General features: G+C 41.6%; 1 protein-coding gene across 1 annotated transcript; it reads left to right on the forward strand.

Annotated features, from left to right (window-relative positions):
* The first annotated feature begins 223 nt into the window (after positions 1-223).
* Positions 224-25,525, forward strand: Gm17434 (predicted gene, 17434). Its single transcript, XM_017321194.2, has 5 exons — positions 224-416; positions 11,792-11,816; positions 12,430-12,481; positions 13,073-13,168; positions 15,075-25,525. The coding sequence occupies exons 3-5, from the start codon at positions 12,438-12,440 to the stop codon at positions 16,441-16,443; spliced, it is 1,509 nt and encodes a 502-aa protein (XP_017176683.2). The 5' UTR covers positions 224-416; positions 11,792-11,816; positions 12,430-12,437; the 3' UTR covers positions 16,444-25,525.
* The last annotated feature ends 286 nt before the right edge of the window (positions 25,526-25,811 follow it).

Consider the following 25,811-nt stretch of genomic DNA (forward strand, 5'->3'; position numbering starts at 1 on the left):
TTTGGAGGACTTTGCAACTTTGCCTCATCACTCCTTTTTTAATGACACTTTGTCAAGCTGGACCTCAAGAGATTCATAGATGGATTCTTCCCTGGATTCTGAGAGCCAGGGGCAACCCCAGGGAAGGTCATTGGCTGGACTGTACAATGACTGGCTTTACTTTGAAGTACCTATTGTGATGTCACGTGGAGAAACTCTGGAGACAGAGACTCAGAGTTGAGAGTTGAGTTGAGTTGAGTTGTTAAGTTGTTGAGTTGAGTTAGTTTAGTTGGCCTTGAATAATAGAGCCATTTTGTATACTATGTATCCCACTGCTGGACAATTTCAGTCTTATTCTACTTACTTTCTTGATTGGTAGCATCTGGGTGGTTTTTTCTAGGTATTGGAGCTGGACACAGGTGGCAGCCAAGACAGAGGTATGTGACAGCCACTCTCTCTCAAAACCCCTTCTCTCTGTGCTGGAACCCTATAGGTTTGTATAAATGCTTAGCCTCTGGGCCATCTGAGGGAATGAACAGTGCGTAGGGGGAGTTGATACAATTCCCATAGATGTCTTTCTCTTAATTCATTTCAAGAAGCTTTAGGCCGGGCATGGTGGAGCACACCTTTTATGTCAGTACTTGGGAGGCAGAGGCAGAAAGATCTCTGTGAGTTCAAAGTCATCCTGTTAAACATAGTGAGATCCAGGAGAGCAAGGACTACTGTCTCATAAGCCAAGAAGGGAAGAGGAAGATGGAAGAGGGAAGAAATGAAAGAAGAGGGAGCCGGGCGTGGTGGCGCACGCCTTTAATCCCAGCACTTGGGAGGCAGAGGCAGGCGAATTTCTGAGATCGAGGCCAGCCTGGTCTACAGAGTGAGTTCCAGGACAGCCAGGACTATACAGAGAAACCCTGTCTCGAAAAACCAAAAAAAAAAAAAAGAGGAAGAGAAAGAAGAAAAAAGAAGAGGAATGAAAAAGGAGAAATAGTAGAACAAGGAGGGGGAGGTCAACAGGAGGAGGTGGTGGTAATATTAGTAGTAGCTTTAGGATCATATTATTAAAAAGACACTGAGGAAGAGTGTATGAGATATTGAATAAGTGCTGCCCAGGAACTTTAGCTGAAGGGAGACATTCAGACTGACATACATAGAACTTTGGGGGAAATCATGTGATAAGAGTTAAGAGGGGCAGGGATATTGTCCATCACATGGGAGGCAGAAAGCCAAGGGAGTTCACTTTGCAAAGAAAGATTTATACTCATATATGACAAAACAATGAAGATCTTGGGACATTAATTGCAAGTAACAACTTTGTTGGTGTGGATTTTTATTTCCAACAGAAGAGGAATTGTTTGCAGACATGGTGCCCATGGTTAATGTTAGTAGACCATGCCTCTTTTCTGAGTTTCCTCTCCTGTGAGTAGACCATGAGTGTCTGCCTCTCCATAGTCCTGTCATCTTGCCCAGACTTGTGCTTTACACAGTGATTTGAAAGACCTCATTGAATATTACAAACAGGATTTCTCTGCTAAGTATAGATATTAGATAGCACATAGGAATCCTTTACTTTCATATTTACATCTAAGATTCATATCAAGTTACTTTCTGTGGATGCTGTGAGGTAGGAATTGAAGCCCTTCCCAAGTTCTAGATAGCTATTTAGTCTCGCTAGTAGAGCAGAAGGGTAAGATGAGTGAGCCACTTAGACACTAATACAAACTGAACACACACACACTCATGTTCTCATGCAGGGGAAATACTTGTACCAATAAAATAAAAATAAATATTTAAAAAAAATAAAACAAAGAGATTGAGTCTCAGGATCCAAGCTAGCTTTGATGTCACTTTGGATCCCAGGTTGGCCTCAAATTTGTGACCATTCTGGGTCAGTTTGCTGCCTGCAGGGATTCCATCTGCATGCCATTGCACCCCACATCCATCCAGAAATCTGAAGTGCCATGCTAATTGTTTCTTCAATGTTTTGATTGAGATTCACATGGAATTTATGTTTCAGATGAAAGATAATTGACATGCTAAGAAAAGAGTCTTCAAATCATGGATATCTTTGTTTCATTTATTTTGATCTTCTCTCAAAGTATATTGATTTTATTTATGTGTGTGTGTGTCTGTGTGTGTGTCTGTGTGTGTGTCTGTGTGTGTGTGTGTGTGTGTGTGTGTGTGTGTGTGTGTGTGTGTGTGCGTGCACACCCTAGGAATCCAGAAGAGGTTGTCAAACCATTGGAACTGAAGTCACAGTTGATTGTGAGCTGTCTGACATGGATACTGGGGATTGAATGCAAGACTTCTGCAAGAGCAAAATGCTCTCATAACAACAGAGTCTTCTTTCTAGCTCTATTGGAATTTCAGTAACATTTAGCTCTCAATATATAAAGTTTGTCATACATTTTATTTGTGTATGATTATGAGAGAAAGATACAGAAAAGGAAGTGGAAGGTAGAGAAAGAGGGATGGAGGGAGAGAGGGAGGGAGAGGAATGGGGAGGGAGGGAGAGAGAGAGAGACAGAGAGAGAGAGACAGAGGAGAGAGAGAGAGAGAGAGAGAGGGAGAGAGAGAGAGAGAGAATGAATCTCACAGTATGTAGGGATAGAAAGATAGAACTCAGGTGGTCAGGCTTAACATCAATGTTCATTGAGCCATCTAGCTGGCTCCAATATATAGTTTTAATTACAGAGAGTTTTGAAGCTATAGCAATAAGTGTGTGTGTGTGTGTGTGTGTGTGTGTGTGTGTGTGTGTGTGTGTGTGTATTAGTTGGGGATCAAATTCAAGTCATTGCTCATGCTAGGCAAAGCACTCTAACACTGAACTACATCTCTGGTCCATTTTTCTTTGATTTTTATTAAGGACAATTTCAGGCAAATCAAAGGCACACATAATTGGTAATGCGCCTAGCATGTGCAAGGCACTATGACCTATTCTCAATATCAGGGAAGAAAAGTTTGTCTGATGACTCCTCACTGCCTGTCACTCTCTTTCAACCCTTGCTACATTATTTAAAGCAAACCACAGATAATTTCATGATAAATATTTTAGTGCATATAGTTTGAGCTTCTGCCTCCACTCTGCAAGGAAAAGAAGAACAAGAACAATGGATTATTATAATATCATTACTACATCTAAAATGTAACAATAAAATGTGAACAGTTCCTTAATATCTCAAACACACATCTGTGTTTAAATTCCAGTAGTCATGTAGTGACATGAATTATTATTTAGCAGGATTCAATATCACATGTTGAGATTAAACGCCATGTTTCTTGACTCCTTTAGTCTACAGAGTCCCTCTTTTTCCCTTCTATTTGTTCCATTTATGTAGTGGAGAAAAGTGTCATATCTCTAGATTTCACAGTCAACATTTTGTTGATCAAATATCCATGCTGGGTATTCATGTATATATGGGCAGTGCTAGTTTGGGCTTAGTGGATTATCAAAGAAACAAATAAAACATGAAATTGGAAGGTGGACATGTGTGGGGGAGGTGGGAATAGCTTGGAGGGTGGGAGAGTATGGTTATATTTTATTGTATACATGCATACAATTTTAATTAGGAAAAATTATAACACCCCCTCCATGTGGTTTGACACATTCTGCTGCCTCTGGTACTTTCTCTGAGTTGGGATTTCTCCAAAATGCTTCTAGAAATGCATTTGCCAGGGGAGCAGGATTGGAAAAGTGTAACCTTCAAGAGAGACTAATTGTTCTCTTTCTAGACTGGGTAAGGTCTTGCAGGCATGGCTCCTTCCTCTCTGAGGAACAGGTTAGCTGCCACAGGAGTTGGAATCCCGTTGTCTTACACATCCATCCACTGGTTCTTCTGCCTCTGCTCTAAGCTGAAGCTATGCAGAGACCCCATCCAGAGCTTAGGACATGCTAGCACTAGGCTTTTAGGCTTCCAGAACCATGAAGTCAAATAAACCTCTTCCCTTCATAAATAAGCCTATCACAAGTACATGAACATGAATCAGGAGGAAGTTGGATCTAAGATTTATCAGAATTTGACTTCTGGTGGGAAAGGAGGCCATATTTCATAGAAGATGATAATCATCAGGAAGCACAGAATGTCTGGGTTAGTTTGGCATTTTACTTTTCTCTATTTACCTATTTAACTTCTATCTATCTATCTATCTATCTATCTATCTATCTATCTATCTATCTGTCTGTCTGTCTGTCTGTCTGTCTGTCTGTCTGTCTGTCTCTCTTTCTTCTTTCTTTTCTTACTTTCTTCATTCTTCTTTTTATCTATCTTTCTTTTTTCCCTTTTTTTAATTAGATATTTTCATCATTTACATTTCAACTGCTATCCTGAAATTCCCCTATACCCTACTCGCCACCCTGCTCCAAAACCCACCCACTCCTGCTTCTTGTCCCTGGCGTTCCCCTGTACTGGGGCATATGATCTTCACAAGACCAAAAGCATCTCCTCCCATTTATGGCCAACTAAGTCATCCTTTGCTACATATGCAACTAGAGACACAGCTCTGGGGACGGGGGGATACTGGTTAGTTCATATTGTTGTTCCTCCCATAGGGTTGCAGACACTTTCAACTCCTTGGATACTTTCTCTAGCTTCTTCTTTAGGGTCCCTGTGTTCCATCCAATAGATGACTGTGAGCATCCACTTCTGTATTTGCCAGGCACTGGCATAGCCTCACAAGAGATAGCTATATCAGGGTCCTGTCAGCAAAATTTTGCTGACATATTCAATAGTGTCTGGGTTTGGTGGTTGTATATGGGATGGATCCCTGAGGGGGGCAATCTCTGGATGGTCCTGTCTTCCATCTCAGCTCCGAACTTTGTCTCTGTAACTCCTTCCATAGGTACTTTGCTAACAATTCTAAGAAGGAACAAAGTATACACACTTTGGTCTTTCTTCTTCTTCTTCTTCTTCTTCTTCTTCTTCTTCTTCTTCTTCTTCTTCTTCTTCTTCTTCTTCTTCTTCTTTTGGTAAATATTTTATTAATGTTTTCTTTTTTATTCCACATTTACTTCCTTTACATTTCAAATGCTATCCTCAAAGCCCCCTATACTCTCCCCAATCGCCCTGCTCACCAAGCCACCCACTCCTGATTCCTGGCCCTGGCATTCCCCTGTACTGGGGCATGGTCTTTCTTCTTCTTGAGTTTCATGTGTTTTGCAAATTGTATGTTGGGTATTCTAAGTTTCTGGGCTAATATCCACTTATCAGTGAGTACATATCATGTGTGTTCTTTTGTGCTTGGGTTACCTCACTCAGGATGATGTCCTCCAGATCCATCCATTTGCCTAAGAATTTCATAAATTCATTGTTTTTAATACCTGAATAGTACTCCATTGTGTAAATGTACCACATTTTCTGTATCCATTCCTCTGTTGAGGGACATCTGGGTTCTTTCCAGCTTCTGGCTATTATAAATAAGGCTGCTATGAACATAGTGGAGCATGTGTCCTTATTACAAGTTGGAACATCTTCTGGGTGTATGCCCAGGAGAGGTATTGCGGGATCCTCCGGTAGTACTATGTCTAATTTTCTGAGGAACCACCAGACTGATTTCCAGCGTGGTTGTACCAGCTTGCAATTCCACCAACAATGGATGAGTGTTCCTCTTTCTCCACATCCTCACCAGCATCTGCTGTCACCAGAATCACCAGCATCTGCTGTCACCAGAATTTTTTATGTTAGCCATTCTAACTGGTGTGAGGTGGAATCTCAGGGTTGTTTTGATTTGCATTTCCCTGATGATTAAGGATGTTGAACATTTTTTCAGGTGCTTTTCAGCCATTCAGTATTCCTCAGTTGAGAATTCTTTGTTTAGCTCTGTACCCCATTTTTAATAGGGTTATTTTCTGGAGTCCATCTTCTTGAATTTATATATATATATTTATATAATTTATATATTTATATATATAATATATAATTATATATCATATATATATAAATTTATATATGAATTTATATATATATATAATTGAATATAATATATATTGAATACTAGTCCCCTATCTGATTTAGGATCAGTAAAGATCCTTTCCCAATCTGTTGGTAGCCTTTTGGTCTTTTTGTTTGTTTGTTTTTTTGTTTTGTTTTGTTTTTTGTTTTGGTTTTGGTTTTTTGAGACAGGTTTTCTCTGTGTAGCCCTGGCTGTCCTGGACTCACTCTGTAGACCTGGCTTTCCTCAATTCAGAAATTGCCTGCCTCTACCTCCCAAGAGCTGGGATTAAAGGTGTGGGCCACCACTGTCCTGTGGCCTTTTTGTCTTATTGGCACTGTCTTTTGTCTTACAGAAGCTTTGCAATTTTATGAGGTCCCATTTGTCAATTCTCATTCTTACAGCACAAGCCATTGCTGGTTTGTTCAGGAATTTTCCCTCTATGCCCTTATTTTGAGGCTTTCCCCCACTTTCTCCTCTATCACTTGCAGTGTCTCTGGTTTTATGTGGAGTTCCTTGGTCCACATAGACTTGAGCTTTGTACAAGTAGATAAGAATGGATCAATTCACATTCTTCTACATGATTACTGCCAGTTGTGCCAGCACCATTTGTTGAAAATGCTGTCCTTTTTCCACTGGATGGTTTTAGCTCCCTTGTCAAAGATCAAGTGACCATAGGTGTATGGGTTCATTTCTGGGTCTTCAATTCTATTCCATTGATCTACCTGTCTGTCACTGTACCAGTATCATGCAGTTTTTTTTTATCACAATTGCTCTGTAGTACAGCTTGAGGTCAGGCATGGTGATTCCTCCAGAGGTTCTTTTGTTGTTGAGAATAGTTGCTGCTATCCTAGGTTTTTTGTTATTCCAGATGAATTTGCAGATTGCCCTTTCTAATTCGTTGAAGAATTGAGTTGGAATTTTGATGGGAATACATTGAATCTGTAGATTGCTTTTGGCAAGATAGCCATTTTGACTCTATTAATCCTGCCAATCCGTGAGCATGGGAGATATTTCCATCTTCTGAGATCTTCTTCTAATTCTTCAGAGACTTGAAGTTCTTATACAGATCTTTCACTTCCTTAGTTAGAGTCACACCAAGGTATTGTATATTATTTGTGACTATTGTGCAGGGTGTTGTTTCCCTAATTTCTTTCTCATCCTGTTTATCTTTTGTGTAGAGAAAGGCCACTGATTTGTTTGAGTTAATTTTATATCCAGCTACTTCACTGAATCTGTTTATCAGGTTTAAGAGTTCCCTGGTGGAATTTTTAGATTCACTTATATATACTATCATATCATCTGCAAATAGTGATATTTTGACTTCTTCCTTTTCAGTTTGTATCCCCTAAATCTCCTTTAGTTGTCTAATTGTTCTGGCTAGGACTTCAAGTACTATATTGAATAGGTAGGGAGAAAGTTGGCAGTCTTGAAGTGGGATTGCTTCAAGTTTCTCTCCATTTAGATTGATGTTGGCTAGTGGTTTGCTGTATATTGCTTTTTTTATGTTTACGTATCGGCTTTGAATTCCTGATCTTCCCAAGACTTTTATCTTGAATGGGTGTTGGATTGTGCCAAATATTCTCTCACCATCTAACAGGATGATTATGTGGATTTTGTCTTTGAGTTTGTTTATATACTGGATTACATTGATGGATTTCCACATATTAAACCATCCCTGCATCCGTGGGATGAAGCCTTACTTAATCATGATGGATGATCGTTTTGATATGTTCTTGGATTCGGTAAGCGAGTGTTTTATTGGGTATTTTTTGCATTGATATTCATAAGGGAAATTGGTCTGAAGTTCTCTTTCTTTGTTCGATCTTTGTGTGGTTTAGGTATCAGAGTAATTGTGGCTTCATAGAATGAATTGGGTAGAGTACCTCCTGTTTCTATTTAGTGGAATAGTTTGAGAAGAATTGGAATTAGGTCTTCTTTGAAGGTTTGATAGAACTCTGCACTAAACCCATCTGGTCCTGGGCTTTTTTTGGTTGGGAGACTATTATTGGCTGCTTCTATTTCTTTAGGGGATATGGGATCGTTGAGATCATTAATCTGATCCTGATTTAATCTTGGTACCTGTTATCTGTCTAGAAATTTGTCCATTTCATCCAGGTTTTTTAGTTTTGTTGAGTATAGCTTTTTGTAGGATCTGATGATGTTTTGAATTTCCTCATGTTCTGTGGTTATGTCTCCCTTTTCATTTATGATTTTGTTAATTAGGATACTGTTCCTGTGCCCACTAGTTAGTCTGGCTAACAGTTTATCTATCTTGTTGATTTTCTCAAAGAAGCTGCTCTTGGTTTGGTTGATTCTTTGAATAGTTCTTTTTGTTTCCACTTGGTTGATTTCAGCCCTGAGCTTATTTCCTGCTGTCTGCTCCTATTGGGTGTATTTGCTTCCTTTTCTTCTAGAGGTTTTTGGTGTGCTATGAAGCTGCTAGTGTGTGCTCTCTCTAGTTTGTTTTTGGAGGCACTCAGGGCTATAAGTTTTTCTCTTAGGACTGCCTTCATTGTGTCCCATAAGTTTGGGTATATTGTGGCTTCATTTTCATTAAACTCTAAGAAGTCTTTAATTTCTTTCTTTATTTCTTCCTTGATCAAGGTAACATTGAGTAGAGTGTTGTTCAGCTTCCACGTGAATGTTGGCTTTCTATTATTTATGTTGTTATTGAAGATCAGCCTTAGTTCATGGTGATCTGATAGGATGCACGGGATAATTTTAATATTTTTTGTATCTGTTGAGGCCTTTTTGTGACCAATTATATGGTCAGTTTTCAAGAAGGTACCATGAGGTGCTGAGAAGAAGGTATGTCCTTTTGTTTTGTTTTAGGATAAAATGTTCTGTAGATATCTGTTAAATCTATTTGTTTTATAACTTCTGTTAGTGTCCATGTGCCTCTGTTTAGATTCTGTTTCCAGGATCTGTCCATTGATGAGAGTGGAGTGTTGAATTCTCCCACTATTATTGTGTTAGTTGCAATGTGTGCTTTGAGCTTTACTAAAGTTTCTTTAATGAATGTGGCTACCCTTTCATTTGGAGCATAGATATTCAGAATTGAGAGTTCATCTTGGAAGATTTTACCTTTGATGAGTATGAAGTGCCCCTCATTGTCTTTTTTAATAACTTTGGGTTGGAAGTCAATTTTACTCAATATTAGAATGGCTACTCCAGCTTGTTTCTTGGGACCATTTGCTTGGAAAATTGTTTTCCAGCCTTTCCCTCTGAAGTAGTGTCTGTCTTTTTCCCTGAAGTGGGTTTCCTGTATGCAGCAAAATGTTGGGTCCTGTTTGTGTAGTCAGTCTGTTAGTCTGTCTTTTTATTGGGGAATTGAGTCCATTGATATTAAGAGATATTAAGGAAAAGTAATTGTTGCTTCCTGTTATTTTTGTTGTTAGAGTTGGGATTCTGTTCTTATGGTTGTCTTCTTTTAGATTTAGAAGGATTACTTTCTTGCTTTATCTAGAGCGTCATTTCCATCCTTGTGTTGGTGTTTTCCCTTTATTATCCTTTGAAGGGCTGGGTTCATGGAAAGATACTGTGTGAATTTTGTCTTGTCATGGAATACCTGGGTTTCCTCCATCTATGGTAATTGAGAGTTTTGTTGTGTATAGTAGCCTGGGCTGGCATTTGTGTTCTCTTAGGGTCTGTATAACATCTGTCCAGGATCTTCTGGCTTTCATAGTCTCTGGTTAGAAGTCTGGTGTAATTCTAATAGGTCTGCCTTTATATGTTACTTGACCTTTTTCACTTACTGCTTTAATATTCTATCCTTATTTAGTGCATTTGCTGTTCAGATTATTATGTGCCAGGAGGAATTCATGGGCATCTCTTTCTTTAGGTTAGGGAAGTTTTCTTCTATAATTTTGTTGAAGATATTTGCTGGCCCTTTAAGTTGAAAGTCTTCATTCTCATCTCCTCCTATCCTATTATCCGTAAGTTTGGTCTTCTCATTTTGTCCTGGATTTCCTGGATGTTTTGAGTTAGAATCTTTTTGCATTTTGCCTTTTCTTTGATTTTTGTGTCTTTGTTCTCTATGGAATCTTCTGCACCTGAGATTCTCTCTTTCATCTCTTGTATTCTGTTGCTGATGCTCGCATCTATTGTTCCTGATTTCTTTCCTAGGGTTTCTATCTCCAGATTTGTCTCCTGTTGGGTTTTCTTTATTGTTTCAACTTCCCTTTTTAGATCTTAGATGGTTTTGTTCAATTCCATCACCTGTTTGGTTGTGTTTTCTTGTAATTCTTTAAAGGATTTTTGTGTTTCCTCTGTAAGGACTTCTACCTATTTAGCAGTGTTTTCCTGTAATTCTTTAAGGACTTTTACCTGTTTATCAGTGTTCTCCTGTATTTCTTTAAGTGCATTATTAATTTCCTTTTTATAATCCTCTACCATCATCATGAGATATGATTTTAAATCCATATCTTGCTTTTTGGGTGTGTTGGGGTATCCAGGACTCGCTGTGGTGGGCGTACTGGGTTCTGATGATGGTGAGCAGTCTTGGTTTCTGTTAGTAAGATTCTTACATTTGCCTTTCACCATTTTGTAATCTCTGGCATTAGATGTTATAACTGTCTATGGCTGGAGCTTGTTCCTCCTATGATTCTGTTAACCTCTATCTGACCTCCTGGGAGTCCAACTCTCTCCTGAATCTCAGTGATCAGAGTACTCTCTGCAGGCCACCTCTCCTCTAGGGGAAGGAGAGCAGATATCTTGAGCTCAGATCTGCTTCCTGGGTGAAGATGAGGGCCGGAAATGGGGCCTGTCCCAGAAGCTATGTTACTTCTGCAGTCTACAGGCTCTCCTGCCCACACTGGTCTCTGAGGGACCAGGGATACAAGATGACTCTCTCACCTGTTCACATGGTTATTGCCCTCCCTGGCAGCCACCTTTCCTCAGGTGGGGAAGGAGCACAGGCGTCTGCAGCTCAGCTCTGCTTCCTGGCTGCTCTTGCTGTTAGTGCCCTCCCTGGTGGCTACCTCTCCTCTGGCAGGGAAGGAGCCACATTTACCACATTTTTTAAAAATTATGTGTGTGTGTGTGAGTGTGTGTGTGTGTGTGTGTGTGTGTGTGTGTGTGTGTGTGTGTGTGTAGTAGATTCTGAGGCATAGAGAAGTAGAAGACAACCTGCAAGACTCAGTTCATTCCATCTACCTTGAAGGTCATAGGAGTTAAATGTTGGTTCCAAGGCTTGGTAACAGGCAACTCTACCTAATGAGCCATTTTGCTAGTTCCCACGTGATATCTTATTGTTTAGGTGGCTGTTTTTCTTACTGATGCATGTCTCTAGAGTACAGGGTTCATATTTATTGTTAGGCTCAGTATGCCACACAGTAATCTAGAACTTAGTTTTTAAAAAAACATGTAATGACGTAACGTTGCCAAGCCTTGGAACCAATATTTAACTCCTATGACCTTCCAGGTAGATGGAAGGAACTGACTCTTGCAGGTTGTCTTCTACTTCTCTATGCCTCAGAATGTACTACACACACACACAAACACACACACACACTCACACACACTTAATTTTTTTAATGAGTGTGTATATGCATTTGCAAATGTGGAGGTAAATGGGAGAACTTATGAAAACTGCTTCACTCCTTTTACTAGGAGAACTCCTGAGGTGGAACCCAGGTCCTCAGGCTTGGTGTCAAGCACCTTTGCCTACAGAGCCATTTTGCTGTTTCCTTATTATATTTAATAAATTATTCAAAAATAAATAAATTAGTAACTAGTGATATGATTATAGAAGTTAGTTGAGTAGATACCTGATACAAAACATATCAATACCCCATGTGTAAGGTGAGATGTATTGTCAATAAAATCTCTAATCTATAACATAAACCTAAATTTCTTGTTTATTTTTTTATGTGTTTTTCTCTAGGGTGAAGAGATCAAGAAACCCACAGGTCAGAATGACTCTATCCCTTATTGTTAGCTGAAGGCTGATGATATCAGCTAGTATATCTTTCTGCTTTAAGACTCTTGTCTTTGACAGCATGTGGAAAAACCTGAAAAAGAGGCTGTGACTAGAGTATTACCATCTTTCTAACATATTCACTTCCAAAGTCATGGAATCATCTCCATAGCTCCTTCACTGTCCCTTTTCCCCGAGATTCTGTGTCCCATATGTTTTCATGAAAAGCCCAAACTATGGGAAAGAAACTCGGTGGGTCAGGAGAATGGACAAATAGTTAACAAGAGTTTGATGGGGGGGGGGTTACCTTTATTCCTCTACTATGGATCAAAGGTAGACATCTTTACAGGAAAAGATGTATCAGGATCTCTGTGTCTCCCTCCCTACGTTCCCATTCCCATGCTTCTAATGGGGACACTTCTGGTCCATGATGAGGACAGCAGAGAGCATGGACTTTTAATATGTTGATAGCTGTGCTGTGCCACTAATTAGCTACATAGCTGGCATGGCTCCATTTTTGCCCTCATGACTGTTACATGAAGGGGATTCTGCTGGACGATATCAGTAGTCACTATTCTGAATAGTTTCTTTACTTCTATTACCAGTTTCACAAATGGACGACTCCATAATGAAATTTGTGGAAGATGATCTCCTTAGGTAAGCAGAGTCTGTCTTCAGACTGTCCTACTGACAGTTTCACGACAACTGATACAAGCTAGTGTCATTTTGATAGAGGGACCCTCAATTGCTCCTTCCACATTGTCTTGTGGGCAAGCCTGTGATTCATTTCCTTAATTGATGATTGATGATTGATGTGGGAACATCCAGCTCACTATGGTGATGCCATCCGATGCTGGTGGTCACAGGTGACATAAGAAGGCAGGGTGAGCAAGCTATGAAAACTAACCAGTAAGCAGAGCCTGTGTGTCAGCTCCTGCCTCATGGATCCTGCCCTGAGTTCCTACCCTGAATTCCCTCAGCAATGGAGTATGACTTGAAAATTGGAAGGTGAAACTAACCCTTTACCTGCAAGCAGATAATGGTCATGGTGTTTCATCACAGCCATAGAAACCCAACTAAGACATCACCTTAAGTGTAAGTCCTAGAAGTATAAAATACCTGGTAGTTTTACTTCATTTACTATGAGAGCAATTGTCTCCTTTCTAAATTAACTTTCTATTCATATTGGATAGCTTAGTGGTACTTTGATATCACTTCAGTTCCATTGACCTACCCTAATGTGTTCAGTATTTCAGGACTTCCTATGGGCTCCAGAGAGTACTATATATTATGGTCAATGGAGAAGAGCTTTCAAAATATCTTCCAACATCTGGAAAATGCAAGGTCAGTAAACAGAGTTTCTGGTAGGGGGTAGAGAAATATTAAAATTAAAAAAGGAAGGAAGAACAGTAAAGGCAGAGAGAAAAGAAAAAATTGAGTCATAAGGAAGTTTTTTTGAGATTTATTTATATTTTTCTGTGTAAGAGTCTTTCGCATGCAACTATATCTGTGCGCCACATGCATGCCTGGTGCCTTTAGAAGTCAGAATAGAAAACATGATCCCCTGGTTCTGGAGTTCCTGATGTTTGTGAACCACTATGTGGGTGCTGAGAATCACATCTGAGTCTTCTGGAAGAGCAGATACTGCTCTTAACTACTGACCCATGTCTCTAACCCCCAAACCAGTGATGTTGGGGTTTTTTTTTTAGATATTTATTTATTTATTTATTTTTGGTTTTTTGAGTCAGGGTTTCTCTGTTTAGCCCTGGCTGTTGGAACTCCCTTTGTAGACCAGGCTGGCCTTGAACTCAGAAATCTGCCTGCCTCTGCCTCCCAAGTGCTGGGATTAAAGGCCTGCGCCACCATACCCAGCGAATTATTTATTTTTAACACTTGCACATGTGTACCACATGTATGCAGAGGACAGAGGACAAGCCACAGGAGACAGTTCTGTAACATGCGGATCTTAGGGTTTGAACTGAACTCAGGTCACCCAGCTTAATGGCAACTTTAATGGGAACTCACTCTCTCTCTCTCCCTCTCTCTCTCTCTCTCTCTCTCTCTCTCTCTCCTTCTCTCTCTCTCTCTCTCTCTCTCTCTTTTTCTCTCTCTCTCTCTCTCTCTGTGTGTGTGTGTGTAAAACTTAGGTGTCATTCCTTGAATCTATCCATCTTATTTTTGAAATACAGTCTCTCAGTGGGACTCACTATTTAGCCTTGACTGGCCAGTGAGCCCCAGGGATGCACTTGTCTAGCACTGGGGCACCATGTGCTTGCTTATATTATCCTGTGTGCTCTCAGGATAGGGCCAGCTTCTCTGTCTGTGTGCTGTGCACTTCACTGGCTCATCTCCCTTGCTCCTCCCGGTAGAGGGATTTTTTTTTAATTTTTTATTAGATATTTTCTTCATTTACATTTCAAATACTATCCCAAAAGTCCCCTATACCCTCCCCACCCCTGCCCTGCTGCCCTACCCACTCACTCCCACTTCCTGGCTCTGGCTTCCCCTGTACTGGGGCATATAAAGTTTGCTAGATGAAGGGGGCCTCTCTTTCCAATGATGGCCGACTAGGCCATCTTCTGCTACACATGCAGCTAGAGATACGAGCTCTGAGGGTACTGGTTAGTTCATAATGTCCCACCTATAGGGTTGCAGACCCCTTCAGTTCTTGGCTGCTTTCTCTAGTTCCTACATTGGGGACCCAGTTTGTTCCATCCTATAGATGACTCTGAGCATCCACTTCTGTATTTGCCAGGCACTGGCAAAGCCTCACAGGAGACATCTATATCAGGGTCCTTTCAGCAAAAATCTTGCTGTCAGATGCAGTAGTGTCTGCGTTTGGTGGCTGATTATGGGATGGAACTCTGGGTGGGGCAGTCTCTGGATGGTTCATCCTTTCGTCTTGTTCCCAACTCCTTCCATGGATATTATCGTAATGCAGAGCCCATTGCCATTCTGTTTAGGAATTTTTCCCCTGTTCCCATATCTTTGAGGGATTTCCCCACTTTCTCCTCTATAAATTTCAGTGTCTATGGTTTTATGTGGAGTTCTTTAATCCACTTAGACTCGAGCTTTGGTAGAGGGATTCTTTACAGAAGTAACTGATGCTTGTGAATAGCATCCCTTTTCCACCCTCACCTCCCTTTGGCCAAAAATATTTTGGACTTGGAATGACCACTGTCTTCCTTTGTCCTAATTTTCCCACTACTGATTCGAAAGAAAATGAAAAGAAAACTCTCTTTGTTTTCAGAGCAACACTTTTGGAACCGGATTTACCAGAATCCCATGGTACATCTTCTTCCTCCATCTCTGACACTGTGGCTCATGTGAGTGTCCCACATTGCCGTTACTGTAAAAATTGGAAATGTTCTACTGACTACAGCATATCCTCTGAATCCTCCAACAACAGCTCGATCCTGTCTTATCTTCCAATCTTTCCTGAAAGAACAACTTGGCAAATCCAGGGCAATATTGTCCCCGACTCCCTGGTAAAGGAATTGCCCGAGTCCAGGAACCGAAGCACACCACTGCCTACCTTTCATCTGACCGACACTGAGAAGTCAGATCTTTTCCAGAATTTTGCTGACCTTCCTCCCTTACAAGCTCATGGCTCTTTTATTAGCTCTAATTTACAATCCCTAGATCCGTTAGTCAGAAGAGAGCTGCAAGAACATATGTCTCAGAAGGTTTCTACTCTGCAGAAACAAGTGGTACCTCTGCCTGTGAAGAAGTCATGGAAAACACTCAATCATCTGATGGATGTACAAGGAGTTCCTGAACAAGAGATCCCCCACACTCAGTTACCTACACCCATCCCTCAGAGCACCAAGCCAAGTACCAACAGATCTTCAGGTGTTCTATCGATTCATCTACATGTGAACATCGGGGACAATTCTGAAGTAAATAGGACAGAAGACAGAATGTCACAGCCACTTACCTCCAACAAGCAGCTAGAATCTGAGAATGACCACCAAATCATTAGATACAATCCTTTAGTTATATCAATGGACACACCATCTTCCAGACATGTAGAAGTTAATGCAATTCAGGAAGAAACCACTTTACAAAAAAAGGATCCAAAGCACGTGTTAGAGCTGAATACAGAACAGAGGGTCATAGGTCTTCCAGAAGAAAGGATGAAGTCACATGAGGCACAAGGAACTCATGCAAAGCTGACACCCAAGCCACCATGTTCAGCCACAGACAGAATAAAGGTCACTCCGATGGCATTGCTTCAGGTAATGGATTCAATGGGAATAATCCCAGATTCACATTCAGAGGTAACCGACCCTGAGAGGAAAACAAAAGATAAGACTGACTTATCACAGCCATCATACCAAGCTCAAAAAGTGAGTATACCTTCCAAGTCATCAAATCCAGTAATTGAATCCATAAATGTAGTAAATCCTGAGCATCAAACAAGGGAACCAAAGATTACTAACCCATCAGAAATGAGTCTGTATGAATTCACAGCAAGCACCAAATTGACATTGCCTGAATTTGATAATACCCAGGGGACCATTGTAGAATCATATTCAGAAATGGGATCTCAGGGGTTGAATCTAGAAGCAAGAGTGCAAATTGAGGAATCAGAGTCATTGGTAGAAAAAAACCACTGAACCATCTGGACTAGTTGTAGAGCCTACAGAGTTAACTACAGGACCCACACCACATATTATAGATGTGATCCCAGGGCCACAGCTCCACAATGTAAAGTCTATGCAAATAGATACAGGACTAGAATTACAAAGTGAGTTATCTGCGGATTTAGTACAACAGTCTTCTCTAGGAGTGGTAGATGCTGAAAAGGCAAAACCGGAGCCAGAGCTTCAGAGTTTATCACCAAAGGAGTCCGTTGAGGGGACACAGATTCCAACTGTGAAATCCGTGGATTTGAATCTGGGCCAAGAGCCACCAGTTGTCAAATCACCATTGATTCCAGGGCCACACCTGCAAAGAGTCAGATTTCCAAAGTTATATCAAGGGCAACTTCTTCAAGGGGAAAATCCAGCAAATTCTATCTCGGGCTCCCCACATTATAATTTGAAATCTGATGAAGCAATATCACATTTCCCAGTACAAGAAATCAGGTCATCTGGTTTTATTCCAAGGCCAAAGGTTCTAGAACCACATCTACAACATGTGAAATCTACTAAAGTCAATCTAGGACCATGTTTGCAAGATGTGAGATTTTTTGATTCGATGCCAAAACCTAAGCACCATGGCTTCAAAAATACACAGTTAGTACAAGGTTTTCTGCTTCAAGAGAGGAGGATATCTCAGGAATTTATGCCAGAATCATTTTTGCCATTAAGCCAAGAGCCAAAGTTCAAAGATAGGAAGCTTGCTCTGCCTACACAAAGATCAGAGTTTCACAACATGAAATTTACAACACAAGCCTCTGAACTACAGCATCCACATGTGATGTCTGAGGATGTCAGCACAGGACCTCGGGAACAAGATACCAAATTTTCTGAGCTGGCTTCAAGACCGAGACTTCAAGAGGTCAAATTTGGGGAGCAAATCTCAGGATTGATGTGTGATAGTGCAAGTTCTATGACTCTAGGGATGCATGACCCCAAATTAGCAAAGATGATGACTGCAGGGCTACAGGATACAAGGCAAGTGAGTTTTAACTCAGGGCCATGGCTTCAAGATGTCAAATTTTGGGATGTAATACCAGGAACTCCACTTCAAGGGGTGAAAACTTCAGAGCTAAACTCAGGGCCACATTTAGAATGTGTAAAAAATTTTGAGTTGACAACACAGCCAGAGAGGCAGGGGATGAAACCAGAATTGATAGGACAAGAGTCCCCATTTCACAGTGTAAAATATGTCACAAGGAATCAAGTACCAAGCTTTGAAGACAAAATGTCTTATAAAATGGTATCTGAGCCACAGGTACAAATGGCAGAAACAATGAAATTGGCTCCTGGGAGACACTTAGGAAATGCAGATCATTCTGAATTGATCGGAAGACCACAGACCCAAGGCAGAGCATCTTCTGAATTGATAGAAGGACAACTTTCAGGACTTATAAAACCTGTGGAGAAGAACACAGTCTCAAAGCAAGAAGCTCTGACATCTGTGGAATTAACACCAGGGCTACATTTGGGAGACTTTACATCTACAAAGTTAAAGTCGATGTCAGAGCTGGATCATGTCAAGTCTATGCTGTCAACCCCAGGGATGCAGGCAGGAGATATGAATGTTGAGGAGCTGCCTTCGGGCTCCAGCTTGAAGGGTTTAAAACATAGGTTACTTCCTTCAAGGCCAAAAATAGAAGATAGGAAATCTGTGAACTTAACTGTAGAAGAGTGTCTCAAGAGGATAAAATCTACTGTGGTATCCCCAAGTGGTTCACTGAGAGGAGATATGAAGTCTGTGCAGTTGATTCCAGGTTCAAGAATTCAAGATTTGAAAAACAAGGGGTTGGCCTGTGATACACATGTTCAAGATGTAAATGCCATGGACTTGAAACTTGAACCAAAGAAGCAAGAGGAGAGTCCTGTGACTTTAGTACCAAGGATGCTGTTTCAAGAGAAGTCTATGGAGGTGTTTCAAGGGCCTCAACTGCAAGGTGTAAAACCCAAGGAACTGACTTCACTGCCACAAACGCAAGATAGGAAACCTGTGATCACCCTATGTTTGAAACAGCAAAGTGTGAAACCTGTAACTGTAGCCAATACAAAATCAAAACCTGCAAATATGAAACCCACAGATGAAATGAACTCTAACTTACAATTCAAAGGTGCAACCTCATTTGAATTTGCTACTGCTCCGGATGTTCAAAATGTAAAACCTGAGAAGTTCCAAACAGGTAACTGTAGCCAAACACAAGGGATCCAAGGAGTAAATTCTTTTGTATACACTGCAGGGCAAAATCCTCTGTGTGAAAATTCTAATAGGTATAATCTTGGGCCACTTTTTCAAGGTGTGAATTTTTGTACATTTACATCACCACAAATTATGTGTGTAAATCCTGTTTGGTGCAATACTAGAATACATTTGCAAGATATAAATTCTTCTGCATGTACTCTAAGTCAAAAATCTCAGTCTGTAAATTCTATTGGCTACAACCCTGGGTCACATTTACAAGCTCCAAAACTTCAAGAACAACACTTGAAAGATTTGAAGTCTGAATTAACTCCAGACTTGGATATAACACCTATGGAATACAACCCTGGTCCACAAAGTCAAGATATGAATTCTTCTGGGTTTAATCCTGAGTCAAAACCTCAGTGCATAAGTTCTGTAAAGCCCAGTTCAGGGCCACAGTTACAAAGCATAAAGTCCTTTGAGTTGACCCCTGACTCAGAGTCTCAAAGTACAAAATCTGTTCTGTTAAACTCTAGATCACCTTCTCAAGGTGTGGGTTCATCTAACTTAATGCCAGGGGCAAAGGTTCAAAAGAACCCACTTTTGAAGAACCAGCGTGGGTCATGGCAGCAAAGTGCACAACCTATATTAAGTTTGAGGCCTCAGTCAAATGGTGTGAATTCTGTGGCTTTACCAAGGTCACCACCTGAAGATAGAAAGTTTCCAGAGAGGAGTACACAAATATCGTTTTGTAAAAGTGCTGTAGAACTGACAACTAGCTGTGGTCTGAACGACTTGAGCAATAAGTTGTTTTTTCCAGATCCTTGTTTTCAAAACCTTCAAACTGTCCAGTTGAAGCCAGTGCCACAGTCTCAAAGTGTGAGTTCTTCAGAATTGATGCCATGCCACAGTTCACATCTTATGTCTTCCCTTGCACCAAAGCCATGTTTTCAAGATACAAACCCTAAGGAGCTGATAATAGGATCCAAACAAGAAAGTCTGAATTGCCAACTCTTTCCTTCAGAGGAGAAACCAATGATGGTATTGGCACCACAGTCCACCGGGAAGCTCTTAGCAGGACCAGCACTGACTAGTGTCAAATTTTCAAATTTGTCACTGAAATCACAGCAGCAAAATACAAAATCTTTGGCATTTACTTCAGAGCCAAAATGGCAAGGTGTAAAACAGGTAAAATTACCATCAGTGTCTCTGCCAGAACCAGGAAAATCTGTGGAGTCACCACCAAAGTCAATTCTTCAAAACATGAAACCTGGGAACCCAATGCCCCAGTCAATTGATTCTATCACAAAATCTGCTACAGTCTTATATAGACCAGAGCGACAGGTGGTGTTCTTTGCAGGGATGAGCATGAAGTCTAGGTATCAAGTCCCTAAATCGAATTTTACTTCACCACCAACTTATCAAGATGTGGGATCTTTTGAAATGACTAAAGAGTTGGGACATAAAAGCAAAGAAATGATGGAGAAATCTGTGAGGTTGAGCTCCAACCCAACACATAAAGTCATAGAATCATTAGAGATGCCCCTGAAGCTAGATCTTCAAGTACCAGAATTTTTTGATCTGACTCCAACACTAAGTGATCAAGATTCAAAATCCTCAGAACTAAATCAGATCCCAGAAACTCCTGAGTTACATTCTTGGTCATGGCCTCAATTTCAAGATTTCAAGGAGTTACATGTAAAAGAAGTTACAGAATCTGATAGAATGGCCCTCAACGTCAAGAGTCATGTTGCAGACATGATAGAGGTGACTTGTGAAGCAAGACAGCCAGCGAAAGAATTTCTTAGAATGACTCCAAAGCCAGTAAATAGAGAGACTGGATTTGTAGAAAAATCTCCAAGGCCATGTCCTCAAGACTTAGGACCTCTGGGGGTGGGCTCTAAGAAAAGATCTCAAAGGGAACAATCTGTAGTATCAACACCAAGGCCATTCTGTCACATCCCAGATCCTGTTTCAGGAATAACACCAGGGCCAGGAACTCAGATTCCCAAATCTAAAAATTTGGCCTCTATGCTGTGGCTGCAAAAAGAATCCTCTGAGTTGTCATGCAAGCAAACCAGTCAAGTTGAGGGAAATACAGACTCTGTAGAGCTCACCTTTGGTACACGGCAGCCAGGAGAGGTAGCGGCTAAGCTAATAGAACCTCAGAATCTGAGCCCGGAAAGTGCAAGCATCACTCCAATAGAATCACTGGATCAAACGGTAAACTTTGTAGGCATTAATCCAAAGCCACCAGATCAAGTGACAGAATCTGCAAAGACACCCCTTCCAGTTCCTCAATCAGTTACCCTCCCCAAAGTTTCTGAAAATGTGGAAGAGATTCCTGGACCACCACTTCAAGTTATAAAGTCTGTGAAGATTCCAGAGAGTACCCCTCAAAAGTCAAAATACAATGATTTCACTCCCAGAATACATGATGTGATAAGTTCAGAATTTGCTCCAAGCCTTTGGCTACAAAATGTGCAATCCAATAAATTAACCCTAGCACCAACACATCAGGTTTTAGAAATAAAACAACCAGGCTTTCGAATTATAAAGACTGTATTAAATCCCAAACCACTGGTTCTGATTGTAAAATCTGAAGAAGTGGCATCAGGACTCACCATGAGATCGAGCATTAAAATAAAGGAGTGTTTGAATTTACACCCAAGACCACATCTTCAAGGACTGGTAAAACTTGCAGGGTTAACTCCAAAGGCAGATATTCAAGTGACTTCTGCAGAATTAATATTTCAGCAAACATCTCCCCTTAAGGAACCTACAATGTTAACTCATGAACAAAGGCTTCAGGCTGAAAAATCTCTAGGCCTCAAACCAGAATCTCCTAAAGTAATGAAAATCAAGGATTCAAATCAGAATAAAGACTCAGAGATGATCACATCAGTACAGTTACAGGCAGAGAACTCCTTATCTTGTTTCATACACAGCCCTTCAGCCCCATTTCTTTCAAGCATTGATAAAGCAACCCAATTAGGGCACCTTCAAGGTTCTGGGGTGCCTAAAGATTTAAAAGCTTTTGATATGGAAAACTTTGGTTTGGGAATTTTGCAGTCTTCAAAGTCCTACACAGACACTATTATAATAAAATCTTCAGTTCTTCCCTTGGTCCTTCCAAATCTACCCTCTGATAAGACAGGGGACACCAAGGGAAACCCATATCCTGAGATCTGGAGTATGAATGTCTTATCTAAGGAAGGAATTGAAAAGGGCCAAATGGAGGAATTCCAGAGGTATTCTTCATATTCATTCAAACTACTATCAGAGGAGTTTCAGGCTGGATTAGGGGCTCGAAGAAGCTCTATCCATTCTTTCTTGGGCATACAACAGAATGTCTGGGAAAGTCATGTCTGTCGGCAACGACTACCTAGGAAATACCTCTCCAGTATGATAATGCTGGGGAATGTCCTGGGAACCATTATGGAAAAGAAGCCTTGTTCTCAGTCATTTTTAACAGAAGCATCCACTATGGACATCTGCCAGTCTATTCATAATTTATTTGGGGTTCCAGCTGAACTAATGGAATTTTCTCAAAGCCTGCTAGAGAGGGCTCCAAGGACTGTTTCTCAGACCTCAGTGGTTAAAAACTATATTCAGAGACATATTTTATGTCACAGTAATGAGAAAAGAATGCCTTTAAAGATGTGGACACGCGGCTCCACATCTTCCATAATACAGCAATACTCTGGTAGTAGATTGGGAGTCAAGAAAACAAGCTCAAACCTCAGCAATATACTCCAGGATGTCACTGAGCATGTGTCTGTCTCATGTACTGGGGCCAGGTTTCCTGCCTTGAGGAAATCAGAGTCTAACTCTGAGATACTTTATACTAGGGAAGGTTCTCTTTCCAGGGAGCAAAGTAAAATTTCACCATGTGAAAATTTTACTAGGTCTTCTGAGTCTCAGCATTCCCTCAGGACAGGTTCTTTCTCCCAGTCCAAGACAGATATCTCAGAACAGACCCAGCTGCTAAAAGAACTACAGGGGAAAATAGCAGAAAAACTCCTAAGAAGTCAAATACAGCACAATGTCCCTCTTCCTCTAGCGTCAGGTCTTGTCCTAAAGTATCCCATCTGCTTACAATGTGGTCGATGTTCAGGATTTAATTGCTGTCATAATTTACAGTCTGCTTTTGGACGGTACCTTTTCATCTACCCACAACTCCACCTTTTAAGCACCCCTGAGGGCCATGGTAGTGAGATTCAGTTGCATCTTAGATTTAAATTACAAACTAGGAAAAGACCTCAAGTCTCAAAGTATCATGCAAGAAACCGAGCAGATCCATGGAAAGGTGCTGCATCACCATCACGAAGGAAAGCCAGACTCTCTACACCAGCATCCAAGAGTCCTAGAAGAGATTTCCAGGCCAGTTCTTCCCTGTCTCCTACTTCTGTACAAGTCCACACTCAACAAAAGCAATGGTGCAGCCGTTGTATGGCAGGAAACACAACAGCCAAAGACTCTGTGTTCTGTCAGGGTCATGACTTATCAGAGAGTGAGTACAGAAGCAATCTGGATGAAAGATCTGTTAAATCAAGCCCAAGAAAGACTTCTGTCTTAACACATCCAATGAAGAAAATCATCAAGGGACCTCAAACACAAATCACAAGGCTCTACAAAATCAGTACAAGCACAAAAGGCAGTCATCCTAGAACACTGAGGGGTCTATTAAGAAGCAAAACGGAAAACACCCAAACAAGCACTTCCAAGAGACAGCCTAAGAAATCCTCCCGGCCCAAATTTATCCAATCGCTTTTTCACAGCCTAAGGCAGGCATTCCAAGCAGCACACACAACTGTGAATTTTATAGGACAGAAACTTCAGTACAAGATGAGGCCAGATAATTTGTGGTCAATCAAAAACTTGCACCCCAAACAAAGATCTGAGGATTATGGCTTAGTGGGAGATAGCCATGGAGCCAGGACACCAATTGTTGGGTACATGTCATCAAGCTCAACCCCTAAGCAAAAGGACAAGTTTCAGGGAGCAAGTGAGTGCTTTAGACAACCTCAAAAGCCCAAAGAAGCAAGGTCTCTCCTACCCAGACCCTTGCAATTGCAGAAGATCTTGGCTTATGGAAGAGATGTCTTTAACCAAGCTACTTCCATCCCAGAACCTTTGAAGAGAGTTCAAAATGCCTACAGTATGGCAACAAAAAGCTGTAGTGATGAAATATCCAGTCTAGAGTCCAAGAACTTTTCTAAAGTAGGAGCCAAATTTCAGGCCCAAGAGAGAATTGTATCTAACCCTCTCTTGAAGGGAACCCTGCAGAGTCACTTAGGAAAGAAACCCATTAACAAGGAAGAACAACAAGGCTTCTTTATGGAGAGAACCCTATGTAATAAGTCACCTGAAAGGATCCATCGCAGGCTTCCTCAGAGAATTCACTGGCAAAGTCCTTATGAGAGGAAGCAACACAGTCCTTCTTGGAGAAGGCATAGTAGTCCCACTGACAGAACCCTTAGAAGTCTTTCTGAGAGGTGTCATCGCAGTCCCTCAAGGAGGACCCCACTCAGTCCCTCAAGGAGAACTCCTCGAAGTTCCTCAAGGAGAAGTCATCACATTCCCTCAAGGAGGCACACTCAAAATCTCTCTGGAAGTAGCCATCACAGTCGCTCAGGGAGTAGCCGTCCAAGTTCATCATGGAGGAGCCCTCCCAGGCCCTCAAGAAAGAATCCAAGAAGTCCTTCGAGGATGAGCCCTCACAGTCCCTCAAGGAGGACCCCATGCAGTCCCTCAAGCAGGAGCCCTCACAGTCCCTCAAGGAGGACCCCATGCAGTCCTTCAAGGAGGAGCCCTCACAGTCCCTCAAGGAGAAGTCATCACATTCCCTCAAGGAGGCACACTCAAAATCTCTCTGGAAGTAGCCATCACAGTCGCTCAGGGAGTAGCCGTCCAAGTTCATCACAGAGGAGCCCTCCCAGGCCCTCAAGAAAGAATCCAAGAAGTCCTTCGAGGATGAGCCCTCACAGTCCCTCATGGAGGACCCCATGCAGTCCCTCAAGCAGGAGCCCTCACAGTCCCTCAAGGAGAAGTCATCACATTCCCTCAAGGAGGCACGCTCAAAATCCCTCTGGAGGTAGCCATCACAGTCGCTCAAGAAGTAGCCATGCAAGTTCATCACGGAGGAGCCCTCCCAGGCCCTCAAGAAAGAATCCAAGAAGTCCTTCGAGGATGAGCCCTCACAGTCCCTCAAGGAGGACCCCATGCAGTCCCTCAAGCAGGAGCCCTCACAGTCCCTCAAGGAGAAGTCCTCGAAGTTCCTCAAGGAGAAGTCATCACATTCCCTCAAGGAGGCACACTCAAAATCCCTCTGGAAGTAGCCATCACAGTCGCTCAGGGAGTAGCCGTCCAAGTTCATCACAGAGGAGCCCTCCCAGGCCCTCAAGAAAGAATCCAAGAAGTCCTTCAAGAATGAGCCCTCACAGTCCCTCAAGGAGGACCCCACTCAGTCCCTCAAGGAGAAGTCCTCAAAGTTCCTCAAGGAGAAGTCATCACATTCCCTCAAGTAGGCACACTCAAAATCCCTCTGGAAGTAGCCATCACATTCAGTCAGGGAGTAGCTGTCCAAGTACTGCAGGGAGAAGTCACTCCAGGAGGTGCCCTTGCAGCCTTCAGGGAGGATGCTGGCATCAGGACCCCTGAAACCTCTGACATCACATAGGCACAACCCCACACCTGTTGCCATGGTAACAGCCACCATATTCTCAGAATCCACTTGGATCATGTCCCACCTTTTGCTATGACTATGTCACCATCCATATATAAATAAAAGCCCCCTTGATCTCTCTTTCTCTCCCTCCCCTTCTCTTTCTGCCACCACCTTGCCCCTCTTTCTCTCAATAAACCTCACGTGGAACTGTTTGGCCTGGTGTGGTCCTTCTGAAGCCTGGCCAAGATCACAACATTTTCAGTCATGGTGTTTCAGAACCAATGGGGGCTAGATATTCTGATAGCTAAAGAAGGTGGTCTTTGCCTGTTTCTCCATGAAGAATGCTGTTTCTACGTCAACCAATCCAAAATAGTGATAAAATCCAGGAGCTCCAGTCAGACATAAAGAATTTCAGGGAATGTGGGACCTTCAGTTCTGGGATTTTTTAAAACCCTATATGGAAGTGGATATTTCCTTTTGTAACGCCTTTTCTAGTCA

The sequence above is a fragment of the Mus musculus genome, chromosome 5 (assembly GCF_000001635.26).
Source record: "Mus musculus strain C57BL/6J chromosome 5, GRCm38.p6 C57BL/6J".
In the NCBI taxonomy this organism is placed as follows: Eukaryota; Metazoa; Chordata; class Mammalia; order Rodentia; family Muridae; genus Mus; species Mus musculus.